The sequence below is a fragment of the Podarcis melisellensis genome (assembly GCF_964234715.1).
Source record: "Podarcis melisellensis genome assembly, chromosome: 4".
NCBI lineage: Eukaryota > Metazoa > Chordata > Lepidosauria > Squamata > Lacertidae > Podarcis > Podarcis melisellensis.
Window position 1 is genome coordinate 83124280 of NC_138531.1, and position 17038 is coordinate 83141317.

The window sequence follows — 17038 nt, forward strand, 5'->3', positions numbered from 1 at the left end:
AATAGACTAACTCTATTTTTTATTTTTATTTTGGTCAAGACATAAAATAGCCCCAGTTGAATCCAAGGGGTCATTTTCAAAAGCAAAGAGACTGATCTGAGAAACAGAGCATTCTCAGAAACAAACAGAATTAGATGGAGCCCATTTTTGGTCTCCAGAGCTGCCATTTCCCATAACACCCTGTCCTACCACTTTCTGTCTCATGGGTTATGGCGTTTTTGCTCTCTGAATACTGAATTACGTCTGGAGTTCAGATTGAGAGCTCATACAGCAATATCCAGGCTTTACCCATTAAATTTCAGGTTTCGTCGTCATTGTCTCAAACAAAGCACGAGCTCCCCGAGCAAAAAGAGGGAGAAGCATTTCCCTCCTGCCTTTGACACCCTGGTGAAACCTTCCTTTTTGCAGGAGCTGCTCCCCACAATGCCCCCGCTCGCAGACACTGAATAATATTTCTTCCTCCTGGCCTTTTATTTTTTTAAAAAAGAGAATGATTGCCTTTTCTGTGAATAACGTTGCGCATGGCACTGAAGGAGGCATGTGCAATCACTCATTGTGGAAATCGCCAGTGGTTCATGCTGAGAGCACATAAAACTCTCAGCTAAATGGGAAATGGTGACTCACACTGCAAAGGTTAATGCCTCCCTGTTGGAGTTCAGTTATGGGGAGCAATGTCACCGGAGACCATTGTCTTTTATTAACATGGCTGTTCCTCCCAGTAGGAAGGATTATAGAGCAAAGGTGAGCAAAACGTCACCCTCTTGTAAACATGAATCTATACTTAGGCAAGATTTTTAAAGCAGGCAGTTGAAATAATGCCCTCTCCCTCCCCTTTATCTTTTTTTATTATTAAAAATGCTTTTCCTATGGTTATTAGAGAGCCTGAGGGAAGACTTGCAGGACATTTTTCCCCTTCAAAAATGACATAAGTAGGATTAACCATCTCACACCTTGACAATGCCCTTTATATTATTTTAGAAATGCAATAGGTGGGATAAATATTTGAGTGAGAGCAATCCTATTACAAGCCTGGGCCAGCTCCTCTTAAACCTTCATCATGTTGCTGATTATTGAAGCAACTACAGTATTTGTAATTACAAGAGGGCACTGCAACAAAATATGCTTCTGTTTTGGGCTCCTATCAGCCAGCTCTGCAACCTTCCATGTTTTTTTCTTTTCTATTCCCTGCCTCCATTTTTTTTGTCTTCCACTCCAACAGTTAGCTGGCATTCCATGACACTGAGCATGCTCAATCCTCATTGAGCTATTTGGGGGGGGGGCTACCCCTTCCCTTTAGGATTTCCTCCATGTTGGAAATAAAAGCATTATCCTGGAAAAAAACTGACAAGTGGGGTGCTACAGGGTTCTGTCCTGGGCCCACTGTTGTTCAAGATCTTTATAAATGACTTGGATGAAGGAATTGAGGGGATGGTCATCAAATTTGCAGATGACACTGTCTGGAAAAGCCTGGAAAAGAAGAGACTGGGGGAGATATGATAGCCATCTTCAACTATCTGAAGGGCTGTCACAAGGAAGATGGAACAAGCTTGTTTTCTCCTGCTCTGGAGGGTAGGACTCAAACAAATGTCTTAAAGTTACAAGAAAGGAGATTCCGACTAAACATGAGGAAGAACTTTCTAGTAATAAGAGCTGTTTGACTCTGGACTGGTCTCCCTCGGGAGGTTGTGGACTTTCCTTCATTGGACGTTTTTAAGCAGAGGTTGAGCAGCCATCTGTCATGTATGATCTATTTGAGATTCCTAGCACTGCAAGATGTTGGACTAGATGACTCTTGAGGTCCCTTCCAACTCTACAATTCATTGATTCCATGATCAATGCTTGCAATAAGTTACCTGAATCAGTGGAGGGTGACAGAAAGAAAACCTGGCCAGCTCAGAACCACACCTCTAAGGAACAACTTGGACTTGAAAGTAAAGTTTGTGTGGCTGCGATGGAATGGTATATAATTAGCCCTGTTACATTATCTGGACCTCAGATGCCTAATCCAACTTCTGTGCCCACCCCCTTGTGATTATGTGTCTAAGAGGAAATCATTTTTAAAATATGCAGTGGGAAGCAACTTCAACGTGTAATGTTACGTGTCTAAGGGTGTTTGAAGAGAAGACAAGCATCACAAGAAAATGTCAAGGGGGAAATCTAGCTTAAATATCTTGAAAGTTAACCTTTAAGGACACACACTGTAGAAACTGCTACCCTTTCAGGGGTTACTCAAGGGCACACAGCACCAACACCTCTTTTATTGTTGTTAAAAAGTTTGGCACTTACTGCAACAACTTCATGGTGAGTACCGGCACCTATTTTTCTAGAAAAACTTTCAAAATATTTAAGCTAGATTCCACCCCCCCCCCCCGCTGACATTTTCTTGTGATGCTTGTCTTCTCTTCGAACATCCTTATGTTAATAACAGCCCTGCAAGTTAGGTGAAGGAGTAACAGGTCCAATATCCCCTAGTGAGCTTCATGGTTGAAGTGGGGTTTTGAATCTACATCGCTTCAGTCTTGGTCCAACATTAGGTGGGATGTTTTCAATGCATTTCACTTCTCCTTGGCCTCAACGTATTTATGTGAGGGTTTTTTTGGTTTGGTTGCAAGTCGCTTTGGGTTTTGCCTTGCGCAAGAAAAAAAAGCGACTAACAAATGTAACAAATAGTAATGAATAAATAATGCCGCTGAGATGATCTCCCTCTCTTTCTTTATAAAGAGAAAGGAAAACAGTAACTCCCTAATGAAGCCTTGGGCTGTTTCCTTCATTTGACCAAGGCTGGTGGCGCCTCTGCATCCAGCTGCAGGACGTCACCAGTTCGAACGCTGCCCTTGAGGCAAAAAGGGGCTCCATGGCAACGCCTAGGAACACTGAGCACGCGCGAGGAGGCGGAGGCGGAGACCATTGACGTAACCTTTCGCTCCTCCCTCCGTCCCTCGCTTTTTTTTACGTCGCTTCTTTACATGGTTGCGCACGCGTACTAGCGCGGGGGCGGGGCCCGGTTTGCTTTACGGCGGCGCTCGGCGCTTTCCCTTAACAAGCATGGCGTCCGGGTTTGAAAGCGAGAGGACTCTGTCGGCGCGCAAGGAAGAGAGGCGCCGCCACCGCGAGGCGCTGCTACAGCAGGTGACGGACCGGCTCGGCTTGTCAGCCCGTTGCTGGGCCCCGTTCTCACCCCACTTCTGAAGGAACCCCCTTCCTCCTCCTCTCTTTCTCTCTTCCCTCCGCCCCCATTCAAGCGTCGACGGGACGTTTTTCACCCCTTTTTTGTCCTTATTGTGTAAATAACATGAGGTTCTCGCTCCCCTCACCCCCCTTCAGCCCTTGTTTTGAATCCTCCCCCCCCCCGGTAATAGGGCCATTTCCCTGTTTCGGAACAGCAACGGCAAGACATGTTTAAATTACTCTGAAATTACAGGAAGTATCCCCGAGAACTCTGGGAAATGTAGTTCTCGGAGTGGGGCTAAGGACTCCTTTGTGGTAGTTCTGAGTACCCTTCCCAAACCGCAGGAGTCTTTGGGTGAGGAGGTGGGAGAAGAGCAATGGCAGTTAAAACTGGTGCGGGTTTGTTTTTTGTGGGCTGCCCTCTTATATTTAGGACATCTTCATGAGGATGTTTGTCTCCATCTATGAATCCTTAGGTCTTACATTTTTTAAAGTTGAATTCAGGAAGCACCCTTCATCCAAAGATCACAGGGCCAGGTTATATGTTTATCGCCTGCGCATTTATCGGCTGAACTTCTGTGGTTTCTGTGTGTGCATTTCCACGTAAGGTTCAACCGGTCCTAAGTGTTGCTTTGTACACCACATAGCTTTCCTACACAAAAGTTACTTGTGTGAAAGAAATTGTTTGTAAATGCCCCTCCCCTTCATAATTTCGTCCAATGTGGTGAATGCGTGCGCACCAAATACATGAATTATGTGTTAAGGATTGTTAGGAAAGGGATTAAAAACAAAGCCACCGATGTCATAATGCCACCATGCACGTCTATGTTGTGACTGAACTTGAAGTGCTGTGTACAGTACTACTTTCCACACCTCAGAATGGATGCTGGAGGGCTGGGAAATGTTCAGAAAAGCACAAGCAATATAAGGATAGCTTTGGTTGATTGTCGGTTGGTTCTGTGGGATTTATCCTTTGTGGGGGGGATATTCAGTAGAGATTGATCTTGTCATACATTCTGTTTCACATCTATATGAAGCTGTTGGGAGCTGTCATCAGCGAATCTGGGGATGTTGACATCCAACTTTATTTATATTTATTACTTGCTTTACTCATAAAAGTGACTCAAAGTGACTTACAGCATAGTATTACTTCTAGAACTATTTAAAAGAAGCAAACTAATGAAAAAGCTTTTAAAAAATCTATTCCAATAAAAGAGAGGTCTTATGGAACCTGCCCCATTAAAAGAGGTCACAAGTTCCTGAAACCCTTCAAATAAGGGTGAAAAGCCCAGGTAAAAAGAAAAGGTTTGCCAGTTGCCTAAAAATTAATCAAGATGGTGCTAGGTGAGCCTCCCTGGGTGGAGCATTCCCCATAAGTGGGGAGCTGCTACTGAAAATGCCCATTCTTGTGTTGCCAGCTTCTGACCTCTCATTGATGCGGCACATGGTGAGGGGCCTCAGATGACAGTTGCAGATGATCTCTCTGGGGCACAAGCCTGGGCTGCCCAGAGGACAAGTCCCCACCCTTTCAGCCTTGGTGATGTGCTTCAAAGGAAAGCAGAGCAATACATTTGGCTCTAGCTTGACTGCAGGAATTGTTGGAAGGAGGCATACTAGGCACCATCCAACCATCTTAGGGACTCCACTTTGGAACTGTGTAGGGTTTACTCCTTAGCATTTTCTTCTGAAGATGTCCTGAAAGGCAGCAGCTACAGATTTTTCCTCAGGGTTTGCTCCCGAAGCCTTTCTCATGAATCGAGTATAGCCGCAAAGCAGTGGTGTGTATAGGATTACAGTGGTAGAAAAGGCACTCCCAAGTTGAGTTCTCCTTCTCTTCCACAATATGCTGGATTATTTACTCCATGTTGTGATAGCTCATGTTTTCCCCATTCCTGCTAGTGGCAGCCCATGGTGTGAAGGGAAACAGAATATCATGATTTGGGATAAGTGATGCTACATGTTAGTGGGAAAACACTATGCAAGGATGTTGTCTTCAGAAAAGTTGTGCTCTTAAAAGCAATAGTTTCCTTGGTTTGTTTTTTCTTGTTTAAATGATGGCAGTATGCAAAACCCATGATCCAAGCAGCTTTGAACAAATGGCCTTCATACCTGATAAATGCAAGGTGACATGGGGCTGAATACTAAGAAAGATTGCTAGGGATGTTGCAACATGGCAGTTTAAAAAATCCTTTAGTGCAGATTGCCTTTCTGTGTTGGGGAAAGGCTATTTGGAACAGAGTTTCTACCCTGGAGAAGTTCAGAATGTGTGAAAGAGAAAGTGACAATGCTTGGTTGTGTTTAGCTCATTGGTTTGGATTGGGGCATCAAAATAGAGACTGGTTTAGTAGAATTGCAGTTACCAGAGTATTTTTTGAAAACAGTTGTGATGCCTGAGGGGATGTCATCATGGGTGCATCAGCTGGTGCTGTCAGACACTTTCAGCACCTGTACTAGTCTTTCTGAAGGTATCTGATTACTGTGGAAACAAATGCAATGACCAGGTTTCATTTTGAATTGACGTTTCATACAAAAATAAAAAATAGCTGTGTAGGATCTGCTTTAGCCTGTTAGTTAGGAAATCGTGAGATTAATCTAGTACTTGTGTGTAGTTTCTTGGAGGTAATCTCCATAGAGCTCAGTCAACCTGACTCTCATGTATTGTGCATAATACTGTAGAATTCAACAAATAATTAAATGATTAGTAGTAAAGATAAAAGTAACAAAATAGACTTAAAGCACCTGGGGTTTATGTTATGTACTAAAGTTCTCACCCAGGGCCAGCAGGGGGATACTGTAGATAGTTATGTAAATGAAGGATCAAAAGTAACGTTCAGTGATTGGATAGTTTTAGAAAGTTGCTACAGTAACGTACTGGAGCTCTATATAAGCAGGCTGACTGAGCCCTTCAGTTCAGTTCTGTTCTGGCCTCTGAATAAACAAGAGCTGTTGAAGAATCGCTGTGTTGTCTGATAGGTTCACCCACAACAGTTTATTTCTTAGAAATGAATTCCAATCATCCAGTAATTAAAAGCTTCCTGTTTGACAGTCCAAGTCACTATGTTTTCTCCTTCTGCCAATCCTTTGTAGATTTGCTTATGAATTCAATATGTGATCCGTGTTTGAGAAGATGTGGTGTATTTGCACTTAATTTTTATTTATATTGTAATTGAACTATGGTGTGAGCAGGCAATAGCTTAGATCTCAAGATCTATTAGTTACTTGTGGCTGTGAGGGATTTAGCTTCTGTTTTGGCTTAAGCATTTCCCCCCACCTGCCATGGCCTTACAGGATATACCATTTTTAAAAGCGAGAGGAGTTTTAAAAGCAGTTTGTTTGATATGGTGTGGCATCACAATAACCCTTTTAATCATTGTTTTTAAATGCTACTGGTCTTCTCGGAGCCCTTTGTATCTCAGCCAGTGTTGCAGCAGATAGAAATTGTAGTGTATTTTACTGTTCCTTCAAGTGCATTAGAAATTCTTTTTCTATCCTGCTTGTGAAAAATGTGAGGTTTAGCAGTGCTTCTGAGAACGTTGAAGAGGGCCTCCTGGAAACTATGTCAACTCTCTCAGGAATATGGCTATAATTTTATGAAAAATGCCTCTCACTCCATAGAGATATTGGAGCTTTTGTGCAGGATTTAATAGACCATAATATTCCTCTGCCAAATGGTGGTAAAATGGTGGTTTTCACTGAAATTTCATAGAGAAGGGGTTTTGAAAGCATTTTTAAAAGTGTCCTTTTGTCTCCATCTTTGTTACATTCGTTCTGTTTACGCAAGAACTTTCTAGAGTGGCTTCTATATTCATTTGCTAAGGTGAACATACCCAAATAGCTAACATTTTGTCCTCCAAATAATGGAATATAATGGTGTTCAGTTTTCTGGGGTTTTTTTGCTTTTAAAATGTACTAGTTTTTCCACCTGCCTGCACAGTGGGGTTTCTAGAGTCTCTTCTTCCAGCAAGAGAGGAGGACAGTGATTTATGGGCTTTGCCACTGCCTGCAAGGCAGGGAGGGGGAAAAAGAATGGTCAGAGCCATTAGATATGGAGATGAGCACACAGGACATGTCGGAGGAAGAGGCTGTTCAGGTGAGTGACAGGCTAGTCAAATCCCCACCATCCCTCACCTCTCTGTCTCCTAAAGCCAAGAGGGGCCTGAAGAGGGAAGAGCAGCGAGGGCTTCCATTTAGGAGAAGTCTCAGGTTGCTTGCATGCATTCTGATGGATAAGAGTGCAGAAGTTGGAGGGGAGTGTGGTGTGGTCCCATTGTTGCCGCAACTGCTCTGCAGTTACCACTCACTATACCGAGGAGACATCTAATCCCCAACCCACCAATTATTACAAAGCAAACTTTTGGTGTACAAAATCGCATAGGGTGGAATACAACATTGCACTCTTCTCATTGTTTTATCTGCGCAAGCACTGTAGCTTGCCAGATGGAATGAGTCCTCTCTCTCTCTCTCGAGAGAGAGAGCCAGTGTGGTGTAGTGGTTAAGAGCGGTAGTCTCGTAATCTGCGGAACCGGGTTTGCGTCTCCGCTCCTCCACATGCAGCTGCTGGGTGACCTTGGGCCAGTCACACTTCTTTGAAGTCTCTCAGCCCCACTCACCTCACAGAGTTTGTTGTGGGGGAGGAAGGGAAAGGAGAATGTTAGCCGCTTTGAGACTCCTTCGGGTAGTGATAAAGCAGGATAGCAAATCCAAACTCCTCCTCCTCTTCTTCTTCTTTTCTCCCTGCTTACGTGCTATTCTAGGGTTTCTCCAAGCCCCCACAAGCCAATTTTGGGGTGTGAGGGGAGGAAAGCCCCATTGCGCAAGTGGAAGTCCTTGCACAGAGCTTCCAATGATGTGGCTGGTTAGGTGAATCCCGCTCATGGCAGCAATTAAGCATATTTTACAGCCAGCCTATTTATTCCTCTCCACCTAGGGCAATCTAGTATCAAACAAGTGTTAGCAATTTCACTCCTCCGATGTTGCAGATGAGATTGTTGTAAATCACATGCCTGTCTGGGACAAGTGTGGGGAACAGAAGACAGTCTTATTTCTTCCTCTGTAATGTACTTTCACTTTTATTTGTTCTGTTTGTTCTCTCGGAGCTGGAGAGAACGGACACCATTATGCTTTTGTCTGTACATAATGTGTAAATAAATAGTAAATTAGCTCTACGATGTCTCACTCTTCTTGCTGAGGAGGTGCCAGAAGCTTAGTGTGCATATATCATTCTGATGTATGTCGCTAGAAGCGAACTGGAAGAGAAGGGAGAGGCCATTTCCAGAGCTGCGCGTACCGGAGGACCACTCTCTTTCCATCTCTCACCCAGATAGGACTGCACAGAAAGCCCACAATTTACACACATTTAACTTGTGTACATTCAGATTTACGTGCATGGTAAAAGATAAAATTTAAAAGGGGGTGGAAAATGGGATGTTCTGAGGAAAATGGCTTTGGCAGTCCCACCCATCATTGAACCCAGTGTGTTTTGACTATACATGATTTTTACTTTAGGCACAATCCTTGGAATGTAACCCCTGTGTAAATTGCTGGCTTCCTTGATCTATACCTGTTCAGTTTCTCATGGAGTGGCATTCAGCATTATTGAAACACATTTTTTTAAAAGCTAGTAGTTGATCTTTTATCAGCATAAGTGACTGGATAGGTACTGAAATATACACTTTCGTAGCCAAAGCACGAAATATGGTTAGTTTATGCCAAAGGATATATAGATCATGGTTCTTGCGATGTGAGGTTGTATTGTCATGAACTTTGAAGATTATGTTGTGAAAATAGTCAGGAGCTGGAATTCATTGACACATTCCAAACATGACCTTCTGTTATCTTGGTATGTCCTCTCAGAAAGTGTTTAAGAATCTCTAGAGGCCATTCCACTTATGCAACAGCAAACCTAGCTACTAGAAGTTCCTGTTGATACATTTGTGCATTTGTGTGCGCACATCTGTTAGGTGCATTTAAAGCTTTAGACTTCCTATTGTGCCTGGAACAATAGAAGTTAAATGCAGCCAGGCTCATGACATGAGGCAAAATTACTGGAAGGTATAAATTAATCTGTAAGGGCAAAAGGAAAATTGGCAGGTATTTCTGCGGTATTGGACAGCACTAATGAGCTCTGGCTTAGAATGAAAAGCTTGCACCGGGTGAGAGTTGAAAAATGTGAAGTAATTAGGCTTGGCTTTTGTACCACAGGAAAGAAACCAGCAACTAGCAGGGGGATTTAATTATAAAATACAGAAGGGAAGAAAGAGATTGATGTCAGTAAGCTATGTGTGATTGTATTAGGCTAATGGAACAAGAGGTCACTGCCTGATTTTTTGTTTCTGCTTTAGTCTGGACGAAAAAAGTTTTCAAGGGTCTAGTTTAAATGAAAGTGTAACAGACCTGGATGTGGGTATGATGGAATACTGTAATTTAGGAATGAAACATGTGTAATGCATCCATAAAAGGTAAAGGGACCCCTGACCATTAGGTCCATTCGCGACCGACTCTGTGGTTGCGGCGCTCATCTCGCTTTACTGGCCGGTCATGTGGCCAGCAGGACTAAGCCACTTCTGGCGAACCAGAGCAGCGCACGGAAACGCCGTTTACCTTCCCGCCAGAGCAATACCTATTTATCTACACTTTGACGTGATTTTGAACTGCTAGGTGGGCAGGAGCTGGGACCAAGAAACGGCAGCTCACCCCATCACGGGGATTCGAACTGCCGACCTTCTGATTGGCAAGTCCTAGGCTCTGTGGTTTAACCCACAATGCAGCCATAGTGGCCTCTAATTGTTGTTGGACTACAGCTGTTATCCTCCTTGACCATTGACCTTCTCGACTGGGCTGATGGGAGTAGGAGCCTAATATCATCTAGAGGGCACTAGGTAGACAACATCAACATCCATCAACTACACCCACACTCACTTACGGACTCACTGTTAAGACCGTGTTCATGGAAGACAATCTTATTTGGCTATGAGTGATCGCCAAAGAAGAATAAAGAAGAGTAGGTAGAGAAAGCGCTGTAGTATACAGTTCTGCGATTAACACCTGAACTATGTTTTTGGCCTGGCATTAATTTCAATGAAATATCCCTGAGTGACCAAGCTTGTAATTGGACATCAAAGAGTAGTTCCCACATATCCCCCCCCATCCCGGTTACTTCTAGTAATATAAACCACATGGTCACACCATTGCTTTTTCCAGCTAATTTAATGAGGCAGGGAGATTTGTAGTACAGTGATGTCGCATCACATCCTTTGCATTACTGGATATCTTTTGTGGGGTGGGGAGAGGAGGCTGCAGCATAGGGCTGTTTGTTGAAGGAGGAGGAGCTATACATCACCAGTATCTTCTAGTCTGGCCTGAAACCTGGTGACCAAATCTTTGTTAGTAAATCCTCCTGAATCCTAAGGGTGTGTGTATTTTTGACGGGCACAGAGTTACTTGAGGTACAATATTAGATGGTGGCTTCAAGGATGGCACCTGATTTGATGACCCATCAGGATGCCTGATGTGATTTCCTTGTTGCCATTGTCTCACCACTGCCTTTCCTTACCCTTCTTCAGGAAGTCAGCCTGAAGACCTGAGGACAAAAATTGGGCAGGGCATGCGTCCATCCTTCTTGGGCGTGTCTGCTTCTAACCTTACCTTTCTGCTTTGGGTGGGAAAGTATGGGGAGCGCTTCTAAATGCATCCTACTGATCATGCCTAGAAGTCCCCTTCCAACCTTTGTGCTAAAGATGTGAAGGTTGGGTGTGCCGGGGGTAGCATACACTGAGATGTTGTAGGTTTAGCCTGCCCTGAGCCCCCAACACACGCCTAGCCCATGTGCGTTCAGACTGAATCTCTAAAGAGGACACTTGTATTGCAGCATGTATAACCCCTGTTATCCATTTGGTAAAGGTTTTGTAGATAGCAATAGTGCTGATTTACATTGCTGTACTAGTTAGAAAGACCTAGATCAGCCTACAGCCCTAGTGCAGCGCTGCAGGTTGTAATGTTGCACTGGTACAGTGGTACCTCGGGTTACAAACACTTTGGGTTACAGACTCTGCTAACCTGGAAGTAGTACCTTGGCTTAAGAACTTTGCCCCAGGATGAGAACAGAAATCGTGCGGTGGCGGCACAGCGGCAGCGGAAGGCCCCATTAACTAAAGTGGTACCTCAGGTTAAGAACGGACCTCCGGAACGAATTAAGTTCGTAACCAGAGGTACCACTGTATATATATATATAGCAGTGTCTGTACATGATTGTAGGCATTTATTTTTCAGTGCAGTAGCTCACAGGACCAGATAGCGAACTTTTGTGAAAGCTTTTGTAAAATGAGTGAGGAGGTAACGTGGTGGAAGTTAGTGCCATTTTATCATTCCTTGGTTGAGTGAGTGAAGTGATGACCCAATAAATCATTGTGCTTTGGCTGATAAAGCCGCCAGGTGCTCAGCTTGTTCCACTGCATCCACTCTCTAACACTTTGCTTATGTTGCAAAAAGAGAAAATGGGGAAATTTATACATATCTTGCACTTACGCTCAAACTCTGCTTTTAATATGGGCCCTGAATCTTTAAAGTGTTGCAGGATGACTTAATTATGTTTTTGTTACAATAGACTGGATTGAGAATTCAGTTTTTGCTTGTGTGGTCAGATATAACGTTACTTTTCAGATCTTAGTCCAGCTTTCAGTGAAGAAGCAATGATTGTAATTCTATTTTTAAAAAACCGTTATCGCTATTCCAATGCACCAGTGGTCTGACAAATTAAAGTAACAAAGTTGCATACTTGCCCAAAATTAGAGTACTGTATTTCACCAAAGTGAAGTTGATTTTTCTCCTTTTCTCTTAATTAAGGCAAAAGTAGATTATGAAAAAGAAGAGCGACGCAAAGAACTGAAGCGACTGCGAGGGGAGCATACATGGATGCTGTCTGATGTGAATGAACGTTTAGAGGAATTGGGAAAGGTGATGTTTGTCGCACCAACTAATAAATACTTGTGATTAATGTGTAATGACTATGCTAAAGCAGCATCATATAAAATGATGCTGTTTTTGGCATTGCGGTTGTATTCATTTGTTCTGTAAAAAGGCTTTCACTTGTTCCTGTTGCAAAGGTATGCAGATAGGTAACAATGGTTTAAAGGCAAATATCAAACGTGCTTAACTGTCTTGTTTCCTGATAGGTAACCAACTAAAACTAAAATATACCACCTGCTGAAATTCTCAATGACTTCAGGATGAAAAAGAAAGTTTCACTAGATTTCAAATTAAAACATCAACAGTATAATAATAGTAAAAACAGTGGATTAAAAAGTTCTTGGCTAATTCCAAAACAAGCGTCACTTACATCAGAGGCTCTCTATTCACTATTGTCTATTATATCTCTGAAGCCAGAGGCATCTGGGAAAGACCCTCTGAAGAAGATATTAAGAACCATGTGATTCATATAGGAGAAGATGGAGGCTTCTTTAAACAGTAGATTAATATTTTAAACAAATCTTCTGCAAGATCCTTTTCTGTGATGGCCCCATCTTTGGGTATTTCCATTTACAGGATGTATGTAACTGTTTTTAACTGTTTTTAAATGGGTTGCTTGTATATACCTGCATGAGCTTTAAGACTGACACCTGAACCCCCGAGATCTCCTGGATTGAAGTTTCCTGCTTCTTCAGAATATGTGTATAATTTCTCACAGAAGGCAGCTGTGGACCCTCTTATAGCTTCTTGTTTAACTTTTCAAAACTGTGTTAATCTCTGCTAATCTAATCTGGGATACGATTCAGGAAATCTCATCATAACAATTTGAAGCTTCTGGAAAAATGGTTGCACAGCACTGGCTACAGCTTATATCAACATACAGTGGTATCTTGGTTCCCAAACTTACTCTGTTCCGGAGGTCTGTTCCAAAACCAAAGCGTTCCAAAACTCAAGGCGTGCTTTCCCATAGAAAGTAATGCAAAATGGATTAATCCATTCCGGACTTTTAAGAACAACCCCTAAAACAGCAATTTAACATGAATTTTGCTATCTAATGAGACCATTGATCCATAAAATGAAAGCAATAAAGAATGTACTGCAGTCACGCAGTCAGTCAATCATTAGCTGAACTGGGTTCCACACAGTCACAAAAACAAAAAGAGCCGCAAAAACAAAAACGCAAAATAAATAGCAATAACAAACAGATCTCAGTGTAACACTCAAAACGGAAGTGTGTAACTCAAAATGGAGCACATTTGGCTTCTGAAAAAAGTTCGCAAACCGGAACACTTACTTCCAGGTTTGCAGCGTTCAGGTTCCAAGTTATTTGAGTACCAAGGCGTTTGAGAACCAAGGTACCACTGTATGTTTATTTCACGTGTAGATTCATATTGCTATTTCATAAAATAAGGTGTGCCTTATTACTTCAAGTCTTGTAGCCTGACGTGTTGATATCGGTGTTTCTTTAGGAACATTCTGTTACCAAAAAGAAGAAAAAGGAGAAGCGTTCAAAAAAACATAAAAAAGAAAAGAAGAGCAAGAAGCATAAAGTTGAAAAAAACAATGATTCATCGGATAGCGCCTCTGTAAGTTTTAATAATCGGAGTCACCAGTTGGTCGAAAGCTATTGCCACCAGTATTTGACATTGTTGCTCATATATTTTTTATGTACATCTAAAGGACAAATATGTTGTACGTTTAAAGTACTATTGCCAGTACAATACAACATAAATCCCTTTTAAAACAAAGAGTGTTGATTCAGTCTCCACAGTAACTGGATAGCATCTGAAATAAGGCACGTGCCAGTACTGGTAGCATTTTGGTGTCTCCTAAATATCTTAATCTCTTGGGCCTTTGCTGGGCATTGATACCAACTGGGTGCAATAAGCATATCTGTTTGGGCTTAATGTTGGCTGCAATTTTTTATTTTGTAAGAAAGTTTTAATACGATCTTAATGTATTTTTCTACACCAAGAGAGCGCTTTCTCTGTTGTCATTATAAATCCTCTCAAACTCAACACCAGTGGCAGATACAATTTGTTCAGCGAATTGACAGAAAGTTGAGTTCACAGCAGTACATCATCAAGTTAGCACTCATTCCTGCTCACATTTGCGGGTGTTTCTGGAAGAAGCAGAAATAAGAGGCAAATTCCTCACTGTGTCTCTCATCACATCTCTGTAGTAGCCTCAGCACACATGTCAGTTAGCCATTAGATATGTTGTCCTTCCAGGCAGAATGATGATGGTGGTGCTTTTAGTGGGATGCTTGGGGAAGGAAAATATTTTTTCAAATTTATTGCTTCTACTGATGCACTTTCAGTGGCTGTGATCTGTACCATAGTGCTGCTCAGGGGAAACATCATACAAAATTAGAGCACGTGTTTTGCATGTGCAAGGTTCTAGGTTCAGTTCTTGGTATCTCTAGTTAATGGACCTCAAGTAAGCAGAAGACCATTGAAGAACTACTGCCAGTCATACTCCATTATACTTGGCTAGTTTCATGACATAAGGTAGCCCTCTGAAAGTCTGTCACTATTTTTTTTAAAAACTGGACTGATTTTAAAGGCATATAGACCTTTCAGTCCTCTACAAATTTTCGATTTACACCCCGCCTCCCCAATTTGTCTTTAGGATTCATCAGAGGAATGGGTGGAGGCTTCAGTTTCACAGTCTTCGAACACAGAAAAGGCCTGGAACGTGAGCAAGAAAGAATCAGATGATGCAGGAAGTCCCAAGGCAGTTCAGGTAAGCACCTGTGGTTAACTGTTCTGAAGTATTTAGGATTTCTTTTTTAAGACTTAAGGCTGAAACAGGTGGTGGTTTTCTTAAGTTTCAGGAAACTTTCAGGGAAGTGGAGAGTTATTTTGGATTGGAGAGTAGGGATTTTAATGCTTTTCTTCATGGCACTCATCCAGCTTATATTATCCACCAGGAGCGGCACTCAAGGAATAAGGCAGGGAACCCACATACTTTTCTCTGCAGCTATGAGCAGGTTAGAAAGGTGATGGGTGATGGTTTAGGGTTGTATTAATGGTGATGGCTTAAATCAAGAAAACGTCACGGGAGAGCAGTCCCTCCCTTTGGACTACCCCTGAGTTTCTTTATTTATTAATTAAATTTCTACCCTGCCCTTTCTCTCAAAGGAGTCTATGGTCGGTATAATTAAAAAAAATACAGACGTGTTTAAAGCATTTAAGAACAGTTTCACATTCTCTCAGCTAGCTAGTAATTTCAAGCCAGATGCCTGGTTGAACAGGAATCATAGAATTGTTGATTGGAAGGGATCCTGAGGATCACCTAGTCCAACCTCCTGCAGTCCAGGAATATGCAGCTGCCCATACAGGGATCAAACCTGCAACCTTCCTGTTATCAGCACCACTCTGTAGTCAGCTGAGCTATCCAGGTGCTGTTTTTTAAACTTCTTCTGAATTAATAATGTGGGGGACAGGTGTACCTTACCAGGGTGGGTGCTCCACAAAGGGGGGGACGACTGCCATGCAAGTATAAGCTTTTTCTTAGCTGAATTATTTTCTGACCAGTTATATAATTATTAGAGTTATTTCTATGTAGTAGAAAAATATTTAGTAGCCTAATTGACTCGATGCCAACAAAGGTCCGTATAGTTAAAGATATGGTTTTCCCAGTAGTAATGTATGGAAGTGAGAGCTGGCCCATAAAGAAGGCTGAAGAAATGATGCTTTTGAATTATGGTGCTGGAGGAGACTCTTGAGAGTCCCATGGACTGCAAGAAGATCAAACCTATCCATTCTGAAGGAAATCAGCCCTGAGTGCTCACTGGAAGGACAGGTCCTGAAGCTGAGGCTCCAGTACTTTGGCCACCTCATGAGAAGAGAAGACTGCCTGGAAAAGACCCTAATGTTGGAAAAGATAGAGGGCACAAGGAGAAGGGGACGACAGAGGACGAGATGGTTGGACAATGTTGTCGAAGCTACCAGCATGCGTTTGACCAAACTGTGGGAGCCAGTGGAAGACAGAAGTGCTTGGCGTGCTCTGGTCCACGGTGTCCCGAAGAGTTGGACACGACTAAACGACTAAACAACAACAGGCAAGATTTGCCACAGAAGTCAGCATTTTGATTGTGTGTGTATGGACACAACAACAACAAAAATTGACTCAAACAAATTTAATATTTCTGAAACACAAATGTGTATCCTGTGCAAGTGTTCTTGTTTATAGACTAATACTGATTGCATGGAAGTTTTGTGGTCACTATGATAATGATTTATTATTAATCTGTAATCTGCTCTGGGTTCACTTAGGGTGAAGAGGAGGGCAAAATTGCTTCAAATCTACTAGATTTGAGCCTGTGTGGGTTTCCTAACTGTTGACTCCTATTCTAGCCCTCCTAATCATACTACGAATTAGCTATTCCATTTTGCTGATGTACCCTGGAGGAATTGAACATGAGATATGTCAAGAAATCAGTGAGACAGGAAGAGAACAGCTGAAAAATTCTGCGTGCTGGTCTAATTTAAAAAAGAATTTGGCTGGTTATAAAGCTAGTTGAATGCTAATATGTGCTTTATGGAATTCATATACACACAAAGGCTTTAGTTTTAAGAAGCGAACATTCTGTTTTCCTAAACCTGTGTTACAGTTTTTTAGGTTGCTTGATCATCTATTGTCCACATTATAATAATTAGAACATGTTTTAAAGAAGTCAGTTTATTTATTACTTCATGACGAGAGGAAAAAGATGTTGGGGAGAAACAAGTGGGCCTTATTCACTTATGCATTGGGATCGTGATAGCACCCGAGGCAATACAACATTCTGCTCAGGCAGCCATGTGCTTCACCAAAGTTTAGAAAGAGGTGGATCTATTTTCAAACTCTTTATTTCTGGTTGATTCAACACAAGTGTGGCAGCATTTCTCCAGTGATTAGG

At 42.2% G+C, this 17038-nt stretch overlaps 1 protein-coding gene across 1 annotated transcript in view; it reads left to right on the forward strand.

Annotated features, from left to right (window-relative positions):
* Window positions 1–2979: 2979 nt before the first annotated feature.
* CWF19L2 (CWF19 like cell cycle control factor 2) overlaps window positions 2980–17038 on the forward strand; it is a 68152-nt gene continuing 54093 nt past the window's right edge. Inside the window, exons 1-4 of the mRNA XM_081909639.1 lie at window positions 2980–3129; window positions 12010–12120; window positions 13602–13718; window positions 14764–14877. Coding sequence (XP_081765765.1) covers window positions 3046–3129; window positions 12010–12120; window positions 13602–13718; window positions 14764–14877 — 426 coding nt within the window. The 5' untranslated portion in view covers window positions 2980–3045. The remainder of the gene's footprint in view (window positions 3130–12009; window positions 12121–13601; window positions 13719–14763; window positions 14878–17038) is intronic.